This window comes from Macrobrachium nipponense, chromosome 11 (assembly GCF_015104395.2).
Source record: "Macrobrachium nipponense isolate FS-2020 chromosome 11, ASM1510439v2, whole genome shotgun sequence".
In the NCBI taxonomy this organism is placed as follows: Eukaryota; Metazoa; Arthropoda; class Malacostraca; order Decapoda; family Palaemonidae; genus Macrobrachium; species Macrobrachium nipponense.
In genome coordinates, this window is record NC_061087.1 from 30,530,304 (window position 1) to 30,548,595 (window position 18,292).

Genomic DNA, 18,292 nt, shown 5'->3' on the forward strand with positions numbered 1-18,292 from the left:
CGAGAACCGGATGGTACTGGATTGGCTCACAATTACAGCCGTGTCGTTCACTGCCTGGCTGCCTTCATTCTGAGTTGCCAGTTACTCCTTTCAATGAATGGAAATAATAACAAAATTATTCTCGAGTCTAAGTCAAACTCTCAATAATGCAAATTTTAGGCAAACAACCTTTGTTAAATACCGAGGCTGAATAGGTATTGTCGTAATAAAACCTTTAAGCGAAGTCTTTACTTGTAAAATGCTTTAAGGATATAGACAATCCGTAGCGAACCAGACAGGCAACTATGGTATGCGTATATGACTTGTCCTTCAGTAATCATATACAGCAAGCCTTCTACGACACTCTTTCCTTTCTGACATGCAGAGAAAGAATAGAAATCTTAATCTCTTCGTTCATTTCGTCAATAATCCCGAATATGAGTATTAGTCGAAAGATATTGCAAATGACAACCGAGGATCGAAGATATCTCTCCAGCTTTTTTATTATCTTGGAGATAAGTTCCGTATTTTACTCCTTTCTATCTGGAAGAGCCTTTAATTCATGAATGAGAGCTCGTACGAATCTTGTTCAACTTCCAAACGATTGCACCTCTTCTGTAAATGGTTGGTTGCAATCTATTTTGGAAGGAGGATGATTTTAATATCCTCTTAATAATCCTGAACTAATTCTCACAATTCTGCTTTATCTTCCATTCCTCAATTTTGGGGCAAGATTGAGCAACCGAAGGAGAGCGCTTCTTTCGAAAGGAGAAGGGCTATTCGCAGTATCGACTCTAACCTGACAAGGGCTACGGCAGCCCTGTGCTACATCTTGATCCCTGCCTGCGAAAAAAAACCGAACTTGCTCTAGCCCTTTATTGCAATAAGACGATCCTGACAAGGGCAACGGCCGCCTTTGCGACAACTCCCGTCCCTATCAGGAAAAGCCTTGAATGTCTTTCACCCTTCGTCTGGAGGACTCTCGGCGGTTGTTAAGCTCTTCTTGTAGGAGAAAGTGTCTGGCGCTAAGCAGGAGTATCTTGCCTAGAATACTCCTGGCGCCTGGTAGGAGTATCACGTTCCGAATCCTAGAAGACGTATCGCCCTTGGAACGTTTTCTTGTTGGAAAATTCCGAGCATCTGACAGGCGATCCTCCCGCCTGGAAAAGTTCTGTACGTCTAGTAATATGTCTTCCTGACATGGAAGGTTCCGCTTTGTGCGGTGAAGGTTTTGTGTGCGGAAGGTTCCGATCTCTGTATATTTGTTCTTGCTAAGAATTCGACAATACTTCCATTTTCGACATAGCCCTCCCTTTCTTCTGAATGAGAAGGACTTCCATTTCCGATGAAGATCCTGGTTCATCGTGCTTCAGGCGCTTTGCGCCTCGTTTCAGACGCTTTGCGCCTCGTTTCAGGCGCTTTGCGCCTTGTTTCAGGCGCTTTTAGGCGCATTGAGCCTCTTTACTGGAGTTTCATGTCCAAGGCGTTAGAAGCTTAAAAAATTATATATATGTGTGTAATCATTAAACGAGATCCATATAATTCATTCAATCAACAAATATCCTTTATATCTAATTCGATCTCTCAGAATAGACTATTTTCATATACATGTACGATGAGGAATTTATTGAAATAACTACTTTAAGGGACCCCCATGGGATAGGCCCCCCCCCCCCCGTCCAGCTGTACGGGGGGACGAACCCCGGATAGAGCAATGCCTCTACCGCAATCTTTCTCCGTCTCTTCTGAGGTTCCGATAGCCAGACGAGAGTATCTTGCATTTTCATTAACCTACGCCCGTTGAATGTTTCTTCTCATTATTCGTTTAAGACGATAATTAATAAGGGGAACACATTGAATTAGGATGCCTTTCCAATGGCTATCCCTGGCAGTCTGGGACGTTCTACAGAACCTGCCGAGGGGGACGCCTGATCGGTGGGGATTCTCCATAACCTCCGTACGGCTTTCGACATTCCTTCCTCTGGGCCTGTGAGTCTGGAAGAGGTCTAGGCCTGGGAGCGAGACAGAGCCGATCAGACGCACCCTCTAATGCAATGGGGAACACTATAATCACTTCTTACCTTATAATAGCTCGTATCTTGAGCTACATTCCTTTATCTTCAAATTGCAAATGAATTTGTAGTTTCTGTGAAGTAAGAAGGTGATGAGGAAACAACACTACTAGTACTGTTAATATTCTAACTGCTTGTCAGAACGAGGGCTATTAAAGCTCCTAAAGAAAGCATATCTAGTTCTATGTTTTCTGACTTCCTCAAATCGGCAAGTTACCTCAATCAAATTCTAACATTTATTACACTTCATCAATGAATAAACATTATATTTCCCTTTCTTGCAAACTATGTAATTGTCTACCGAACACTTCGGTAGTTACTATTCTTTCTTCGAAAACTTCGAAGTTAATTCATTAAAAGTTATTAAAAGTTATTAAAAACGTATGCCAAACCAGCGATCCAGTACTTCCCTGTAAAAAAAAGTCGGCCAGAAGATCGATGGCGATGAAACACGAAAATCCATCAGGAGGGAAAGCAAACATATGTTTACCTTGCCAGCGACAGAGAGAATCTGATTAGAAAACGGGAATAGTTCCTAGTCCTGCCTCCCAGCGGCAGGCAGGTAGATCACCTGACCTACCTGTAGCGTGTGCCGCGAAATTCGAATTTCTGTCGGGAACGACGGAGTCGATAGCTATGTATATATCTGACAGGTAAGGTGAATGTATGAAAATGCAATTTTCGACAAATTGTCATTTGTTCCGATACGTAATACAAACCCTCGGTCCTTTAACAATAGGAAGACTCACTTCTTGGTGGGAGGAATCTGAGTCTTTTTGGTGAACAGACTGGTGTTCGTCCAACCCTGGAGTGCCTCCCTGGTCGTAAGAGCAAGGGAGGGATCCAAACCTCTGTCCGATTGATCGGGGTGTGCACCGCAGGATCAATGGTCAGACCTCTGGGCCAAGTACTAAGAGAGAGGCAAGCGTATCTCTTCGTACCAGCAAGCAAGAACTTGTTCCTGTTTGCAAGAGACAATCATAAAATGATGGGTTTGTCTCAATTTGGCATCCACTTCCTCCCCCTTGTTGGAGGAAGTGGTGGATATTTACTCCTATCCCTACTGAAAGGGATAGGATGGTGCTCTATTGAGTAGCTCACCTGCATCTCGTCCTTACCCAGCAGGGTGACGACCGTGTCCCTCTACCCAAAGGTAGAGGGAAGAAAAAGATGGGAAGAGGAGCCAGTCACACTCTCATTCTCATCCATTCTTACGGTCACACAGGACTCGATGCTGTTCAGCCTGCGAGGGTCTGGGTTACTTACACAACGTGTTGAGCAACCACCACGGTTCCCAAGGAAAAAGATCCAAGGAACTGTGGCAATATCCTGAAGGTAGAAGGAGGTGCATGCGGTCCGGTTGGACCAGGCGCCTGCCTTCATTACCTGCGCCACGGAGAAGTTCTTGCGGAACGCGAGAGAATGATGAAGAGGCGTCCACATCATCCTGGGTGTCGAGTTCTTCAGACAGCTCCGCCCTCGCCACCTTCACAGGACAAAAGCAGCATAGCCTTCGTATCGGAGGCGGTGACGTCCATTAGGGAGGGTATTGTGAAGGACTCGAACCAATCGTCAGTTACCGAAGGGTTCTGAGTCTTCGCTACGAAGATCGGTACGAAATCGAGCCGTCACAAATCCCGATCCCTTTGTGCTTGACTTCTCAAGAGAAGTCATGCAGTTACCTAAGACGAAAAGAAGGGAATAGTCGTATGACCTATCCCTCTTCTGACTCGTTTGGTTATGTACAGTACCTCATACTGACAAGCTATTAAGACGAAGTAATGATTGCTCTGGAACAACCGAACTAAGTCCACAGCATAGTTCGTAACTGACTCGGACGCTCTGACAGCTGCCGACTGACTGGTTCGGAATCAGTAGAGGCAAGTTGTCCAAGCATCCGGGTAAGTCACGTGACCTTCGCCCTTTAAAGAGTTATGCTGAGAGACTCCAAACAAATAAAATATTTGTAGGTCACCGAATGGCCGGACGGCGCGGCGATGATTCTCTTAATGCATAAGCTCAAAAGGCGAAAGTCAATTGCCTTCAAAAGACCGAGGTCCCTGATGGCAAGAAAATCTCATAGACGTTGAATCTCAGCTTAAGGAGAAACAACACTATGTGACGTTGAAGACGAAGGTAGGCAATGAATGCAACCTACGTCTTCCAGCTGAATCGAGAGAAGGAATCTCAAGATTCTAAACCTGTGCTTACAAATGACTGAAAACGCTAACCGCCATTTCATTGCTGTCCGTTGTGCAATGAAGCGGGGGCGTTCTTCAGTAATGAAACACAGGGGAGAGCCGCTTGAAGAACTGCTTCTCATGGGCTGAACGTTTGGAAGTAGCTGGCAGGTGTGGGAGTAGGCGATGTCTTTCAATACATCTGCTAATCCGGGGTGAACAATGAACAATTGTACACCTCCGAATACAAGATATTTGAGGACAAACTCAGATTCCGCAAAAATCATTCGCATTATCGGGATACGATGCAGCAAGAGACTATTACAGAATTCTGTTTACCGTGCGGGTAAACAGAAAGATGAGAGTCGAATAGATATCTCTGTTTAAAATTCTCGCAATACCGAAGACGATGAATACTAGCGTTTCTCAGCAGTAGATGGTCATTCATGTATGCGAGAATCCCCGTTAATCAGAGACTTAAGTCCGTGATTGTTGGGCAGAGATACAGTTGTTATTCAATCAAAGCAGGTGAGAAAGACATAAACAACCGTCTATCTCAAAGCGGCAGCTGATACTGAAATGCCTCGGGCAATTCAATACGCAGTAGCTGTCGCTGACTCGTCATCCTGAGTTGCCAAGTAATCCTTTCCACGAAGGAATGCGTTCGGCTAGAACCACCGAGCATAAAAAGATATGCTCGAGCAATTATATTTAAGCGAAACGAATTTCGGTAAAATATAAAAGCTAAAATGGTGTTTGTTGTGACAACACCATCAAGTATATAAAATTGAAACTGGGAAACTCCTGGGAGGTTGCAGGCAACCCGGTTGGTTGCAGTTCAATTAGAATACTTTTCGTCTAAGTCGCAATCCGTAGAATAACCAGGATATGCGCCTACCCTCGGACCATTCAACTGCTTAGAGAATCAGTCGTCGAGGTTAATATACGTAGTATATTTGTAGGATTCTGAACAACGATCTCCATCCTAAATTCTTTCCTTCAAGAAAACAAAATAAGGATTGGAGATCGACCACCTTCGTTCTCTATTAAAGAGAGTGAAGGAGAAGTCTTCCTCGAAGGAAAGCTCAATGGTGAACAGAATACTAAGACGATAGTTCCAGCCAAACTGGATATTCCCGTCCGTTCTTCTCTATTCCAGGTTGGTCGCCTACTGTGAGATAGTCTTCTTTCAGCAGCAGTCTCTTCCTAATGCTAGAAATTCCAGGGGAATTCGAGCATAGGCGAGGTTCCGATTATCGTGTAACATATCGGGGATTCTCGTCTCGCTCACTTTGGACCGTGGTCTCGCCTAAGTGTTTGGAGATCGTAAGAAAACTCCAAACACTCTGAATGCGCTAGAAATTCCGTAGAATTCTAAGCAGTCTGCGAAACCCCCACCGAATTCGTCAAACGATATCGGCTGGTGGTCCTCTCGATTCCCGTAGAAATCGAGAATGGGGCAGGATCCCTCCTCAACGACCGGGGCTTACGTCAGGTAGGACCCGAAGGTCCCCCCTGGTAGCGCAGTCCCCAACGTGGGATCCTACAGAGAAATCTCTGTAGGATCCTTCCCCTTTCCCTCGTAGCCGTAAGGAGAGCGGAATGGGGGAGGAATTGGATACTCGCTCGCCTTCCCAGTGGAACTAGCAGTTGGAGAAGAGTAGGAGCAGCCATCGCCTTGCGGCGATGGCCTCTCAGAGTCTGGGAAAACGTATCGTCAGGAGAAAACGTTTTTCCCGAGGAGGGTTACGAACTCTCACTGTAGGTAAGGGTCTGCCGCCACTGTGAACGTCGTCTGGGTGGGGCTGATCGACACCTGACAGGAGAGAGCCGATACCGTCCTCCGACTCATTCCAGTCCTCGTCGAGGTCGAAACCTCTCAGGAGGAGACCGAAGGAGTATTTAAATACGGTGTCCGAAGACACGTAGAAACGCCGCTGTCGCAGTAGAGGAGGTGGAAGTAGCTTGATCGACCCGCCAGAACTGAGAGAGCCTTCTTGTCCGGAGACGAGAGACTCTGGTTCAAGACAGAATCGGTAAGCTCCGATCGCGGCATACCCACCGTCGGTTTGGGTTCCCTCTCGGGCCCCAAAACGACTCGAGCAGAGACATGGGCTCTGCTGGTGGGAGCGGCGATCCTTCCCCCCGGTCGTTGTGCTGACGAATCAGTGCAATAACCTGGGTAAAGTTACTCTGAATCTCGGAAGTTACAGCGTCTTGAGGAGTAGGACCGTCCAGTCCCTCCAACAAGAGCAGCTCCCAGGACCTCCTCATTCAGAAGAAGGACCAGCAACAGATCCCTGACGGTTGCCTTCCAATCACTTGCGCGTACGTCCTGGTTGGTCCTAAGACCAAACCTGGCACGTGCGGCGTCGTGACGGGATCGTGAGCGGCGCATCTCTCACGATCACTCCTATATACCTAGCTCTTCCTGGCGTATGCCGAGGAAGTTGAAGGTATCGGAGAGACAGAACTGACGCTACCCCCTCTCCCCCTGACGGTCGCCTCCAATCACTTGCGCGTACGTCCTGGTTGGTCCTAAGACCATACGTGGCACGTGCGGCGTCGTGACGGGATCGTGAGCGGCGCACCTCTCACGATCACTCCTAGCTACCTCGCTCTTCCCGGTGTAGCCCGAGGAAGTTGAAGGTAGTGGAGAGACAGACCTGACGCTCCCCCCCCGCTCGCTGGCAGGACCAGCGTACGTGGGGGGCTGCAGCCGATCACCAACCCGCGGTGGGGATCGATCTGCAGGCCTGGCCGTGCCGCTCACCTGTGGCGAGCGGCTCGACTGAGCACGTCGACCCCGGTCCCGTGCGTCAGACGAGCTGCTGCTGGTCACCGTATCCGCCCGGTCCCTGTGGGAGCGGCGGTCAGGTGACCTGCAGAGCTCGCTTTCGCCGTGAGACCGGTGAGCGTCCTCGCGGCACATCAAACCGCTGGTACCAGCCGAGGCTGGTACCGTCGGTCGAGGGGACCTGGGGGACCTCTTCCCAGCCTCCACCCGTGGCCGGTCAGAGACCGTCACGTCCACCCGAGGTACCGGCTGGTCGCTGCGAGAGCGGCCGCTGGCCTGGCGAGAGTCACCTGAGCGGCTCTCGACAGTCTTCTGCTCCGTGCCTCGGTCATGACGCTGAGCGAACTCAGGCGTCTTAACTTTGGCTGCACGGTCACCCGAAGGAGATCGTACACTCGGAACTTCTCGCGGACGAGAAACCGAGCCGGTACCTGGCTTAGCAGCAGAGCTGCCAAGACCAGGCGAGGGTGTACCAGCGGTAGCCAGCACACCCTTGGTCCCCGTCTTCTTCTTCTTCTCAGAAGGGGAGACGGGCCCCGTTCCCGAAGGAACAGGAGGACCAGCAGAATGTCACCGGAATGTGACGAGCCCTTCGAAGTTCCCGAAGGAGTCTTCTTAGGGGGAATAACAAAACCCGGTTACCAGCTGGTCGCTGCGAGAGCGGCCGCTGGCCTGGGCTAGACACTGAGCGGTTCTCGCCAGCCTTCTGCTCCGTGCCGTGGTCTTGGCGCCGAGCGAACTCTGGCGCCGAAACTTTGGCTGCACGGTCTCCCGAGGGAGAGCGTACACTCGGGATCTCCCGCGAACGAGAGACCGAGCCGGAACCTGGCGTAGCGGCATCGCCGCTAGCACCAGGCGAGGAAGTACCAGAGCTAACCGATACTCCTCTGGTCCCCGTCTATCTCTTCCTTACGGAAGGGGAGCACCCCGCTCCCGAAGGAGCAGGAGGACCAGCAGAAGGACCCCCCGTCCCACCGAGGTGGGACGGGCCCTTAGAAGTTCCCGAAGGAGACTTCTTAGGGGGGGGAGGCAGCCTTCTTCTTCTTCGGCTTATGGGCCTTAGAAGTCGAAGGGGAAGAGGCAGCAACAGACGAAGATGACACCTTCCTCTTCTTCGTCAGCTCACGCAGGACAGTCGTCAGGTCCTCCATCCAGGCCGGAGTCGGGCCTATTGCCGAAGCAACACGGCCCGACTGCACCTGTCCGGAAGGACCTGGGACTGGGGAAGACACACCATGGGCAGGACCAGCATGGACAGGCGCAGGAACCAGGAGCGACAGGAACAGCAACCAGCTCAGGAGCGGCAGGAACAGCGGCAGCGGTAAACACAGAAGGGACAGCCAAGCCAGTAGCGGGAACCACATCAGCGACAGGTACGGCAGGCCCAGCCATCGCCTCGTAGAATCATCGGCAGCCAGCGTGGTACTGGCGGCCGGTCCAGGGGCGAGCTGCTGGAACAGCGGAAGTCTGGGGCAGGCAACACGAAGAAAACACAGGCGGCGGCGGCATACCCCTCCTCGGTACGGCGGCGACCGGCCCTAGAAGCGGCAGACGGCGTCACCGACACAGCATGGGGAGTGTAGACCATGGGGGGAAGCAGCATAAGCGGCCGTGAAGGTTGTAGTGGAGACCACTCCAAGGTCACCGCCCCAGACCTCGCTAGACTCTGCAGCAGATCGTGGATGCTAGGCACGCCCTGCAGCCGCAGTGGTCCATACCTGTCCAAGGTCGTCTCCCACGGCTGTAGCACCTGCGGTAGCACAGACAGATTAGTAAGAGGGGTTCCCTCACGCACGGGGGGGGGAGACATGCCCCCACCCCGAACGGAAGGAAGACCCCAAAACAAAATACGAGGAAGCTGAGCGGGGGGACAGGAAAGAAGACGAAGAATCGGATACCAAGGGAGTCGCGGAGAGCTTTCCGACGACTTCCTGGCAGACCTTCGCTTCCCCTACCCCGCACAGCAGTGAAAAGTAATATGAAAATGAAACAGAATACTGCACTTGCGATTCACTTCATAGAACTTAAAGAGGGAAAAATCAATTCCCGGTAAGAGCGGAAACTTGATCCATAATAATATGATGCTATCATAAATATATATGAAAATGAACAATACTGCACTTGCTATTTTCACTTTCACAGCAATAAATCGTAAGGATTAATTCCCGGGTAAGAGCGGAAATTGATCCAAAATTAAATTTGATGCAATTAATAAATGAAAATGAAAAGAAAACTGCATTGCGAATCCACTTTCATTGCATTCTATTCATACAAAATAAGAGGCTCTTGCCGAGCGCAATCAAGCTCTCGGCAACGAACGCACAGGGCAAAAATATAATGAAAAAGAGTACTTACATCTTTCAATTACACACTTTCGCCCAAAATACATGACTCGGCGCGAGTGCGCCCGCCCTCGGCACCGAGACATAATTCAAGGGTTCAATTCATGAAAAGAGCGGAAATCGCCGTCTCTACGGCGATAGCTCCATGTTGATTCATAATTAAGTAATGAAAATGAAAACAGTGTACTTACAGTTTCATTTTCAAGTCAAACCAAACCATTAGTAGAAAACACAATATAAACAAAGCATACGACGATGAAGCGGGCAGAGAGCGATGACGAACACGTCCTTCACACCCGCGGCCGAAAGCAAAAGTTATTCTTCACCTCTCGGGCGCGCGGGCGCGCGCACGATCGGACAAGCAGTTAACTACCGTTCTCCCCTTGTTCGAAGCTTACGACCGTCCCAGCTGCCGCTAGTTACCTTCCTATTGTTAAAGGACCGAGGGTTTGTATTACGTATCGGAACAAATACGTAGTTCACAATGTACTAGCATAGTATAGCCTATGTCAAAAATCTATACGGATCCAGCCTAGTCCACCATCTGTTATGATGCAGCTTAGACAACTAACCAACATCAAGCTACCTTACTTCCTCGGTCATGATAATTCATCACAATGAATCAAAGATGAACAAGTGACTGAATCACTTAAATGAACACAACCAGAGAACAGAACTGCATTCGTTATGAAGGATGCTAGTAGTTAACTCTTCCAAATCATAGTTTCATAAACACAAACCTGATAAATATTGGGAATAGTACTGTCTACAATTTTTTAGAATTAATGCAACAACATTGATGACACCCAGTTATCTTCTGCAATTTACATTGAGAATATGTACTGGACTAATAAACGTAACTATGGCATGGGAATTGAAACTTTTTACACCACCTCATTATTGAACTGTAACGAACAATATAAAACAATAATTCTGAGGATTCAAGTTAAATTCACGAAGAATTTCAATACATCTGTCCTTTGGTAATCAATCACCAAGCTGGTAAAGATTTGGTAATTCTCACAAACTTTTTGTCTATCTCACTTTACTTCTTGCACAGTACTTGCAAGTTGCTTGTGTGCATGCAGTAGCGTTGCAATACAAGTATGAATACATAGTACTAAATATCTATACTGTACAAAGAATCTCACTGACAACATATCATTCATGAATATTTCCTTAAATTTACAGTAACCTTGTTAGTATATATAATTAAAAAAAAAAAAAAAAAATCCAAAAATACTGGGAAGCAATGTTTTCTGATAAGTGCGAATGGCTACAGCAACCCAATAAATACCAGGTAGTCGCTTGTTAATGTAAAAAGCAGCAGTGTCTTTTGTTCCTATTGTCAAAAATGCCAGTTTTAGAACCTATCAAGAAGATACAAAATACACCCTACTTTATACAATAATTTTGCGATAAATACAACAACCAAAAAGCTCTTCTGATACTTTCCAGCCATATTCATATATGAATAATACAAATTTATGTATTTCTCATCTAACCTTCCCATCTTTGAGGACTGACAAAATTCTTTTTGTTAGCCCTTACAAATTTAAAAAAGACTCAAGTTTTAACTGCATATCAGTGTTATACATACAATTAAACTTGCATCACCTGACATTTTCTACAATATACTACATACAACAGCAGCCCACATACGCTATGAATGCTGACTGCATGCCTAGACCAGACCTATCGTAATTTGTCTGTTGCCAAATACTCTGTTGATAGGAATTTTGGTATGCTAGCCTAGCTTTTTAAGTATTTCATACACTGATAGATTTACTGACAAATGATGCAAACAGAGTACATACAATTAAACAGAAGACTACTGTGGTCTGGTTCACTTACCACCCTTTGCCTATGTTTTTGTTTATGACTTTTGTGTGTGCATATGAATTTTGCATCTTTTGTATTGTTTTTTTCCCCTCATCGTCAGGGGCTGGTTACTAAACATAGCGACAACCTGGCACATAAACTGATAGTTACCCAACCAGAAAGGCACAATAGTAATCCAAAGTTTTATTGTATATTCTGGTCAAACCACGACCACTGACGTCTCATATGGTAGGTTATCCATGCAGGCCATCTTTTCATGGTCAAGTGGAGGTAAAAAAACAATAGCCTAAGGTAGAATGCTGGGGTAACACTATAGAATAGTTGTGCACATTATTCCTGTGGGGCATGGCCAGATCAAAAGCCTATTAACACACATGTCGTCAAGGATACACCTGGCAAAATTGAAGACTACAACTGCACCCCCTCTGGTTTTCTAATTATAAATTTAAATGGAAAATTGATGACGTATTTAGTAACAGTTTCTTGGGGATGAACGTAAAATCATGTAAAAGACTGTAAATATAATAAACACATACAAGAGGCATAAACACATAAACTTGAGCAGAAGGCAGAAGTATTCTTCAGTTTTAGCAAAAGTACATCTAACCTAACTTGAATCTTCTGTGCCTTGTCCTCTACTTGGCTTTGGGGTATAACCGCTACCTGGAGAACATAACCGTACTCTCTCAAGACGCAAATATAACATTATACAAACAAGAGGTTCCAACGTGTCGAAATAAGGCTACGGGCATGAAGCCTATTGGGTACTGGGGTATATTACAGTTACCGCAAACCACGGTATGTTCCTATCATCAATCTAGCCTAAGGTAGAGTAAAGTGCTGTGGTTAGGATAACCAACATTCATTCAAACCCTTATAACTAGGACTACAACACCAAAAAACCTCTTTTTGACCTAAAATAAGCCCTAGCTTAGTACACCAGGCCAATAACCCTAACCCATACGCAATATATCTTGACCTGATCCTACCTAACCTAACCTGTTTGGCTCCTTCGGACAAAACAGAACTGTCGAGGGTAAGTTAAGCAAGTCTGTGATCTGTGGACATTTGTCTTGGCCTGGTAACCTTTAAGCCTAAGCTACAGGTAATAGCCTAATCTTACGTAGCCTAACCAAGTGTAAAGTAACCCATTAGGGTCCTTCAGTCAAAAAGGGCACTGTCGAGGGTAAGGAAATCAAGCCGTTGTCAAGTCAGTGACCTACGAACATGAAGTCTTAGCCAAGGAAACCTTTAGGCATAAACCCCAATAAATTGGACTAAAAAAAAAAAAAATATTGACCTAAAATAAGCCTTAGCTTAGCACCCCAGGTCGATAACCCTAACCTATATGTAACAGCGCTTGACCTGATCCTACCTAGCCTAACCCGTTAGGCTCCTTCGAACAAAACAGAACTGTCGAGGGTAAGGAAATCAAGCCGTTGTCAAGTCAGTGACCTGCGAACATGAAGTCTTAGCCCTGGAAATCTTTAGGCATAAGCTGCAGGCAGCAATCGCCTAATCCTACCTAGCCTAACCAAGCGTAAAGTAAACCGTTAGCGTCCTTCGGTCAAAAGGGCACTGTCAAGGATAAGGAAATCAAGCCGATGTCAAGTCTTGGCCCTAGAAACCCTCAGGCCTAAGCTGCAGGAAACAGTCCTTCACCTATCTTGCCTAGCATGTCATAGGCTTCAAGTAAGAGGCCTATATAGCCTAGTAGATGGTGTCTATCAAGCAGGAACCGGCCCCGGGAAGAAATCCTCCGAAGGGGGGGGCGGGAAAGCCAACTGACACCGGGTAAGCGTCGTCGTCGCTTCCTCCTACGTCAGGTAAGCGAATGACGTCACGGGGGAGACCAAGAATAACAACAGGGGGGGCCAAGACCCCCTCTATTCAAGGACGACCCGACCCTCCGAAGGGGGAACCACGTCGTGGAGGACTCCCATCCTACTCCCTCACGAGGAGTAGGAGTAGGAGTAGGAGGAGGAGGAGGACCTGACACTCGGAAGGAGCGGAGTCGTCGAGCTTCGGGAGGGGAGGAGTAGGAGAAGAAGAACAGACTCGAGGACGACTCGAGAGGAGGAGGAGGAGGAGGATTTCTCACCGCTGGAGTCGGTGCGCTTTCTCTTCTTCTCGTTCTCGGTCTTCTCTTCGCCGTTGATCTCGTCTATGACCTCGTTCTCGTTGTCCGAGTTCAGGACGGCCTCTTCGTTATCGGACATAGCGGGGGCGGATTTGTACTCGCGGTTTGGACCTCGGGGGGGCAGCTGCGGGCGCCGTGGGGGGAGGGGGGGCGATTTCCGAAAGCCGCCGATATGCCCAAATAACTTGTTACTGTCACTTCGGGAGCGCTTTGAAACGATGGCGAAAGGACTCCCCCGACTGTAGGCGGTTGAAAGTCGTTCCCCCCCGACGTCTGCTGCTGCGGCGTCACAGAAAACCACCCGGGGGCCGCTTCCGAGGGGGACTCTTCTAAAATTTTGGGGCGCTCTCCTGGGCCTTAATCACTCTCAAACTAATCTATATTAAGATTTTTATTTTTATTAGTGACCATTTTTATCTGGAACATTGTATATACGTCGCAATATTCTGTGATGACGTTCGTGGGACGCTAGGCGCATCTTAAAAATTCGTCACTATTGGTCCTAACTCACATAATAGTTCTCGAAATGATCTATGTAAGAATTTTTACGCTTATTCGTTGTAATTTCTACGTCATATTCATCTGGAACATTGTATATACGCCGCAATATTCTCTGATGACGTTCGTGGGACGCTAGGCCTATCTTAAAATTCGTCACTAATGGTCCTAACTCATATAAGCATTCTCGAAATTATCTATATAAGGATTTTTACATTTATTCGTGGTCATTTCTACGTCATATTTATCTGAAATATTGTATAATACGTCGCAATATTCTCTGATGACCTTTGTGTGCCCTAGGCCCATTTGAAAATTTGTCACTAATGGTCCTAACTTCCTAACTCCTAAGTTTATTTTGACGTGACTTGGATAAGGATTTCTAACGTTACTCTTGATGTTTTTTTTTTTAATATTTATCTAGAATAGTGCATAAGCTACAATATTCTTTACTGACATTTGTGGGGTACTAGGCCTATTTTAAAATTTAGGTCACTCCTTTGATCTTAAATATGTTTGGACATGCCCTGGATAAGGAGTTTTACGGCCATTTTCAGTAATTTTAACGTAATATGTATCTGAAATATAGTAAATAATCCAGTATAAAAGATAATATTTACATGCTGCAATATTCTTTACTAATGTGAGGCGCTAAGCCTATCTTAAAATTTATGTCACCCCTCTGGTCCTAGATATGATTTGACGTGTCCTAAATAAGGACTTTTACTGTTAATCTTAGTAATTTTTACGTAATTAGTATCTGAAATATTATATATGCTGCAATATAATGTTATATATATATATATATATATATATATATATATATATATATATATATATATATATATATATATATACTGGTTTCATTAGTTATAGGTCTAGCACAAAACAGCTTTTGCATCCTTTCTCAAAATTTTCATTTCTTTTAAAGACGAAAATTACGATATAGAGACTGTGTCATGTCAGCCTTAAAGTTTCAAATTACTGTAGGAGTGGCTCCCGAAGATAATGAATGCCAGATACTTCAGGACTGACATACATGTAAATGCTAATTCATATATACCCTCTTTCAGTATCCCTCATTTGTTTTTTTCTGAACAGATTTCAAACAGTTCTTGACTGTATAGCCATTAGGCCAAAAACTGTTCGAGCACTGTCTTTTATATTATATTTTCATAGTAAAAAACGACGGGCAAAAAAGATAAAATATCTGAATTATTATTCTACTTTTTTTACGATGGTTTCGAGAATAAACCCGTGTTTTAAAAGGTTTCATTATCATGTGTTTATAGTCTCATGTACGAACACATGATTCAAGTGCGTACACCTGCATGCATTTGTGAGTTATTTTTAAGCTCTGGTTACGGGGGCTGTCTGCAGGTGTCTGGGTGTGTTTAAGCAAGATGAGTTGCCATATGTCAAGACCTTGCCAATCATCACCTCTACCCCCGACCCCCGGGCCCAAATTAGGCTGAAGTACTTAGATTCCCGTGTACGTGTGTCTATTGCAATATGTTTCAAGGAACTACTACACATAGGACTAATGTCAGAAACAAATTCTATATGATTTCAAGCAATGTTTACTTATATATCTAATCCAAAAGGTGCTTTGATGTTTATAGTCTTGTTTGTTTTATTTATATTTTCTAATTGGTTTAAATCAGGATCTTTGTAGGGAAAAAACCTTTATGACCGCAAAAAACAAATGCTGTTAAAATCTATTGCAATATGTGCATGACCATATCACATAGGCCTAATATCAGAAACACCAGTATTATTGCTAAATTCTGCAGGACCTTACATGCAGTTGTGTATATCGAAATCTACTCGATAAAACTTCTAAAATACTCACAGCTTGCCTTTAAGTACTTACGAATTCCTGAAGCTAGTACTATTGAGTATATAATTTAGTGTCTATTAACGGTTCACGAAAGATCGTTATCATACTTTAAAGAAAGAACTGTATACCTGGAAATAGTTATTTTGTCAAATACTTTTTTTCTTGCAAGAACTGGTATATTTCATATATGATTTGTAATTCTTCCTTCAACTGTTTATATTCTCTATCCGTCTCCTAACAGGTGTTTCGTAGTGTAGTTAAAAAAGGTTTTCCAAATCCTGTTACGCCTTTCAAACCTTTTTACGTTCAATTTTCCTTTCAGCATTTTGACCTCTTGGGTCTCAATGCTTGGCATTTGGCCTAACTTTACTATAGTCCTATAATACGAGATGTATTCCTTAGCAGGTAACAAAATTAACAGCATTTTTTGGTAGCGTGTCAAGTTATTTTTCTCTCAGAGAGAAATTGAATCTTAGAGAATTTCTCTCTAAACAGATAAGTTTCGTTTCGTCAAAACGATCACTAAGTGTTGACAAGAGGCCTTCTTGAAGAAGAAGAAGAAGAAGAAGAAGAAGAAGAAGAAGAAGAAGAAGAAGAAGAAGAAGAAGAAGAAGAAGAAGAAGAAGAAGAAGAAGAAGAAGAAGAAGAAGAAGAAGAAGAAGAAGAAGAAGAAGATGATACCGCAACCCCATTCCGATCTTGAGGAATTCACGATCAATAAAACAATAATTCGCCACTTCCAGAGCCGTTGGGTTTTGTACCGTCCACTTCTCTGAGTGCACGAACAATCCCTTTGTTATTTAAGGGTCCTATTGTTTAAAAAAATGACGAATCTTTCCAATTCGTTGCGTATTCTATCGAGGTGCAAAAGTGTTACAGAAAAAATTCATGAAATAAACATAACACGTATAGGTTACTTTATTCTTAAAAGTAGGCCTACCTTTGAATAATATTTTAAACCACTTAATATAAGGCTAGCCTGATGTTATAAGTAACTGGTCTCCGCCTTTTTTTTTTATAATGAAATTTCTTTTAAACATATCTCTACAAAACGTGATTTCTGTAGATTCTATGCAGTTAATACATTTGACGTGTTTTTATCAGTCTTTATACATGGAATCTTATTGATACAATATGTTTTATGACAGGATTTTTTATAAGCATACTCTTAATCGTCATTAAAACTAGTACCACGTCCCATGAAACTTCAACTACGGCCCGATGGTGGCGGGGCTTATATATCGTTACCAGACGCATGAATGTGGCTAACTTTGACCTTAAATAAAATAAAATAAAAACTAATGAGTCTAGAGGGCTGAGATTTGGTATGTTTTATGGTTGGGGGGTGGATGATCAACATATCAATTTGCAGGCCTCTAGCCTTAGTAGTTTTCAAGATCTGAAAGTGGACAGAAAAAGTGCAAATAAGAAATAAATTAACATCGGTGTTTGAAAAGTACTTTACAAAGATTTGCATAAATATATGCCGGAATAATGGCAGATCCATTCTGCGCAGAATAATGCAGCGTAATCATAATGATATATGACTTAGGATGTTAGCTGGAGTTGGGATGAACCGTTTCCAATTAGGAGGGTTTTCAGAATCTGCCGACATTATCCAACACAAAATATCAAAAATCATGAAAATACAGAGGTCACTTCACAGGCTATAGTAAATTCACATCAGCCGCTCATCTGATGTCTAGGCCAGTCTCTTACGACGCTCTTGATTGGCTGTTGATAAGCCAATCACATGGCTGGAAACTCTCAGTCTCTCGAGAGTTCACATAGGCAGGACTATGTTCCACCTTGCCTGAGGAATACGTCTTTCAAAAGAGGAGAGGTGGAACATACATCCTGCATATGTGAACTCTCTCAAGAGACTGAGAGTTTCCAACCCAATAGCTAATTTGACGAGCTAAATGACTGAGTAAATTTCCCTTTAAATGATGAGTAAAATTCCCCTTAAGTGACTGACTAAAATTACCTTTAAATGACCGAGTAAATTCCCTTTAAATGACTAGAGTAAAATTCCCTTTAAGTGACTGAGTAAGTTCCCTTTAAATGACTGAAATTCCCTTTAAGTGACCTGGTCAAATTCCCTTTAAATGACTGAGTAAATTCCCTTTAAATTACTTGAGTAAAATTCCCTTTATAGGACTGAGAAAACTCCCTTAAATGACTCAGTAAAATTCCCTTTAAATGACTAAGTAAAATTCCCTTTAAATGACTAAGTAAAATTCCCTTTAAATGACTAAGTAAAATCCCTTTAAATGACTGAGTAAAATTCCCTTTAAATGACTAAGTGAAATTCCTTTTAAATGACTAAGTAAAATTCCCTTTAAATGACTAAGTAAAATTCCTTTTAAATGACTAAGTAAAATTCCCTTTAAATGACTGAGTAAAATTCCCTTTAAGTGGGTAAGTAAAATTCTTACCATTTTCACAAGCATGATGGAAGATTAGGACCGAAAGTACTCGGCTAACTCGCTTTTTCATTTTTTTCCTTCGTGGCAAAAAAACCTTTATTTATACATAGCATCACGTTTTATATACTTCGTGATCAAGTTATTCACCGGCAGCCCTCGTAGATATATGTGTG

General features: G+C 44.4%; 1 protein-coding gene across 1 annotated transcript in view; it reads right to left on the reverse strand.

Annotated features, from left to right (window-relative positions):
- Positions 1 to 13,614, reverse strand: part of LOC135203198 (uncharacterized) — a 50,342-nt gene extending 36,728 nt beyond the window's left edge. Inside the window, exon 1 of the mRNA XM_064232982.1 lies at positions 13,314 to 13,614. Within this exon, the coding sequence (XP_064089052.1) occupies positions 13,314 to 13,431 (118 nt within the window). The 5' untranslated portion in view covers positions 13,432 to 13,614. The remainder of the gene's footprint in view (positions 1 to 13,313) is intronic.
- Positions 13,615 to 18,292: the final 4,678 nt, after the last annotated feature.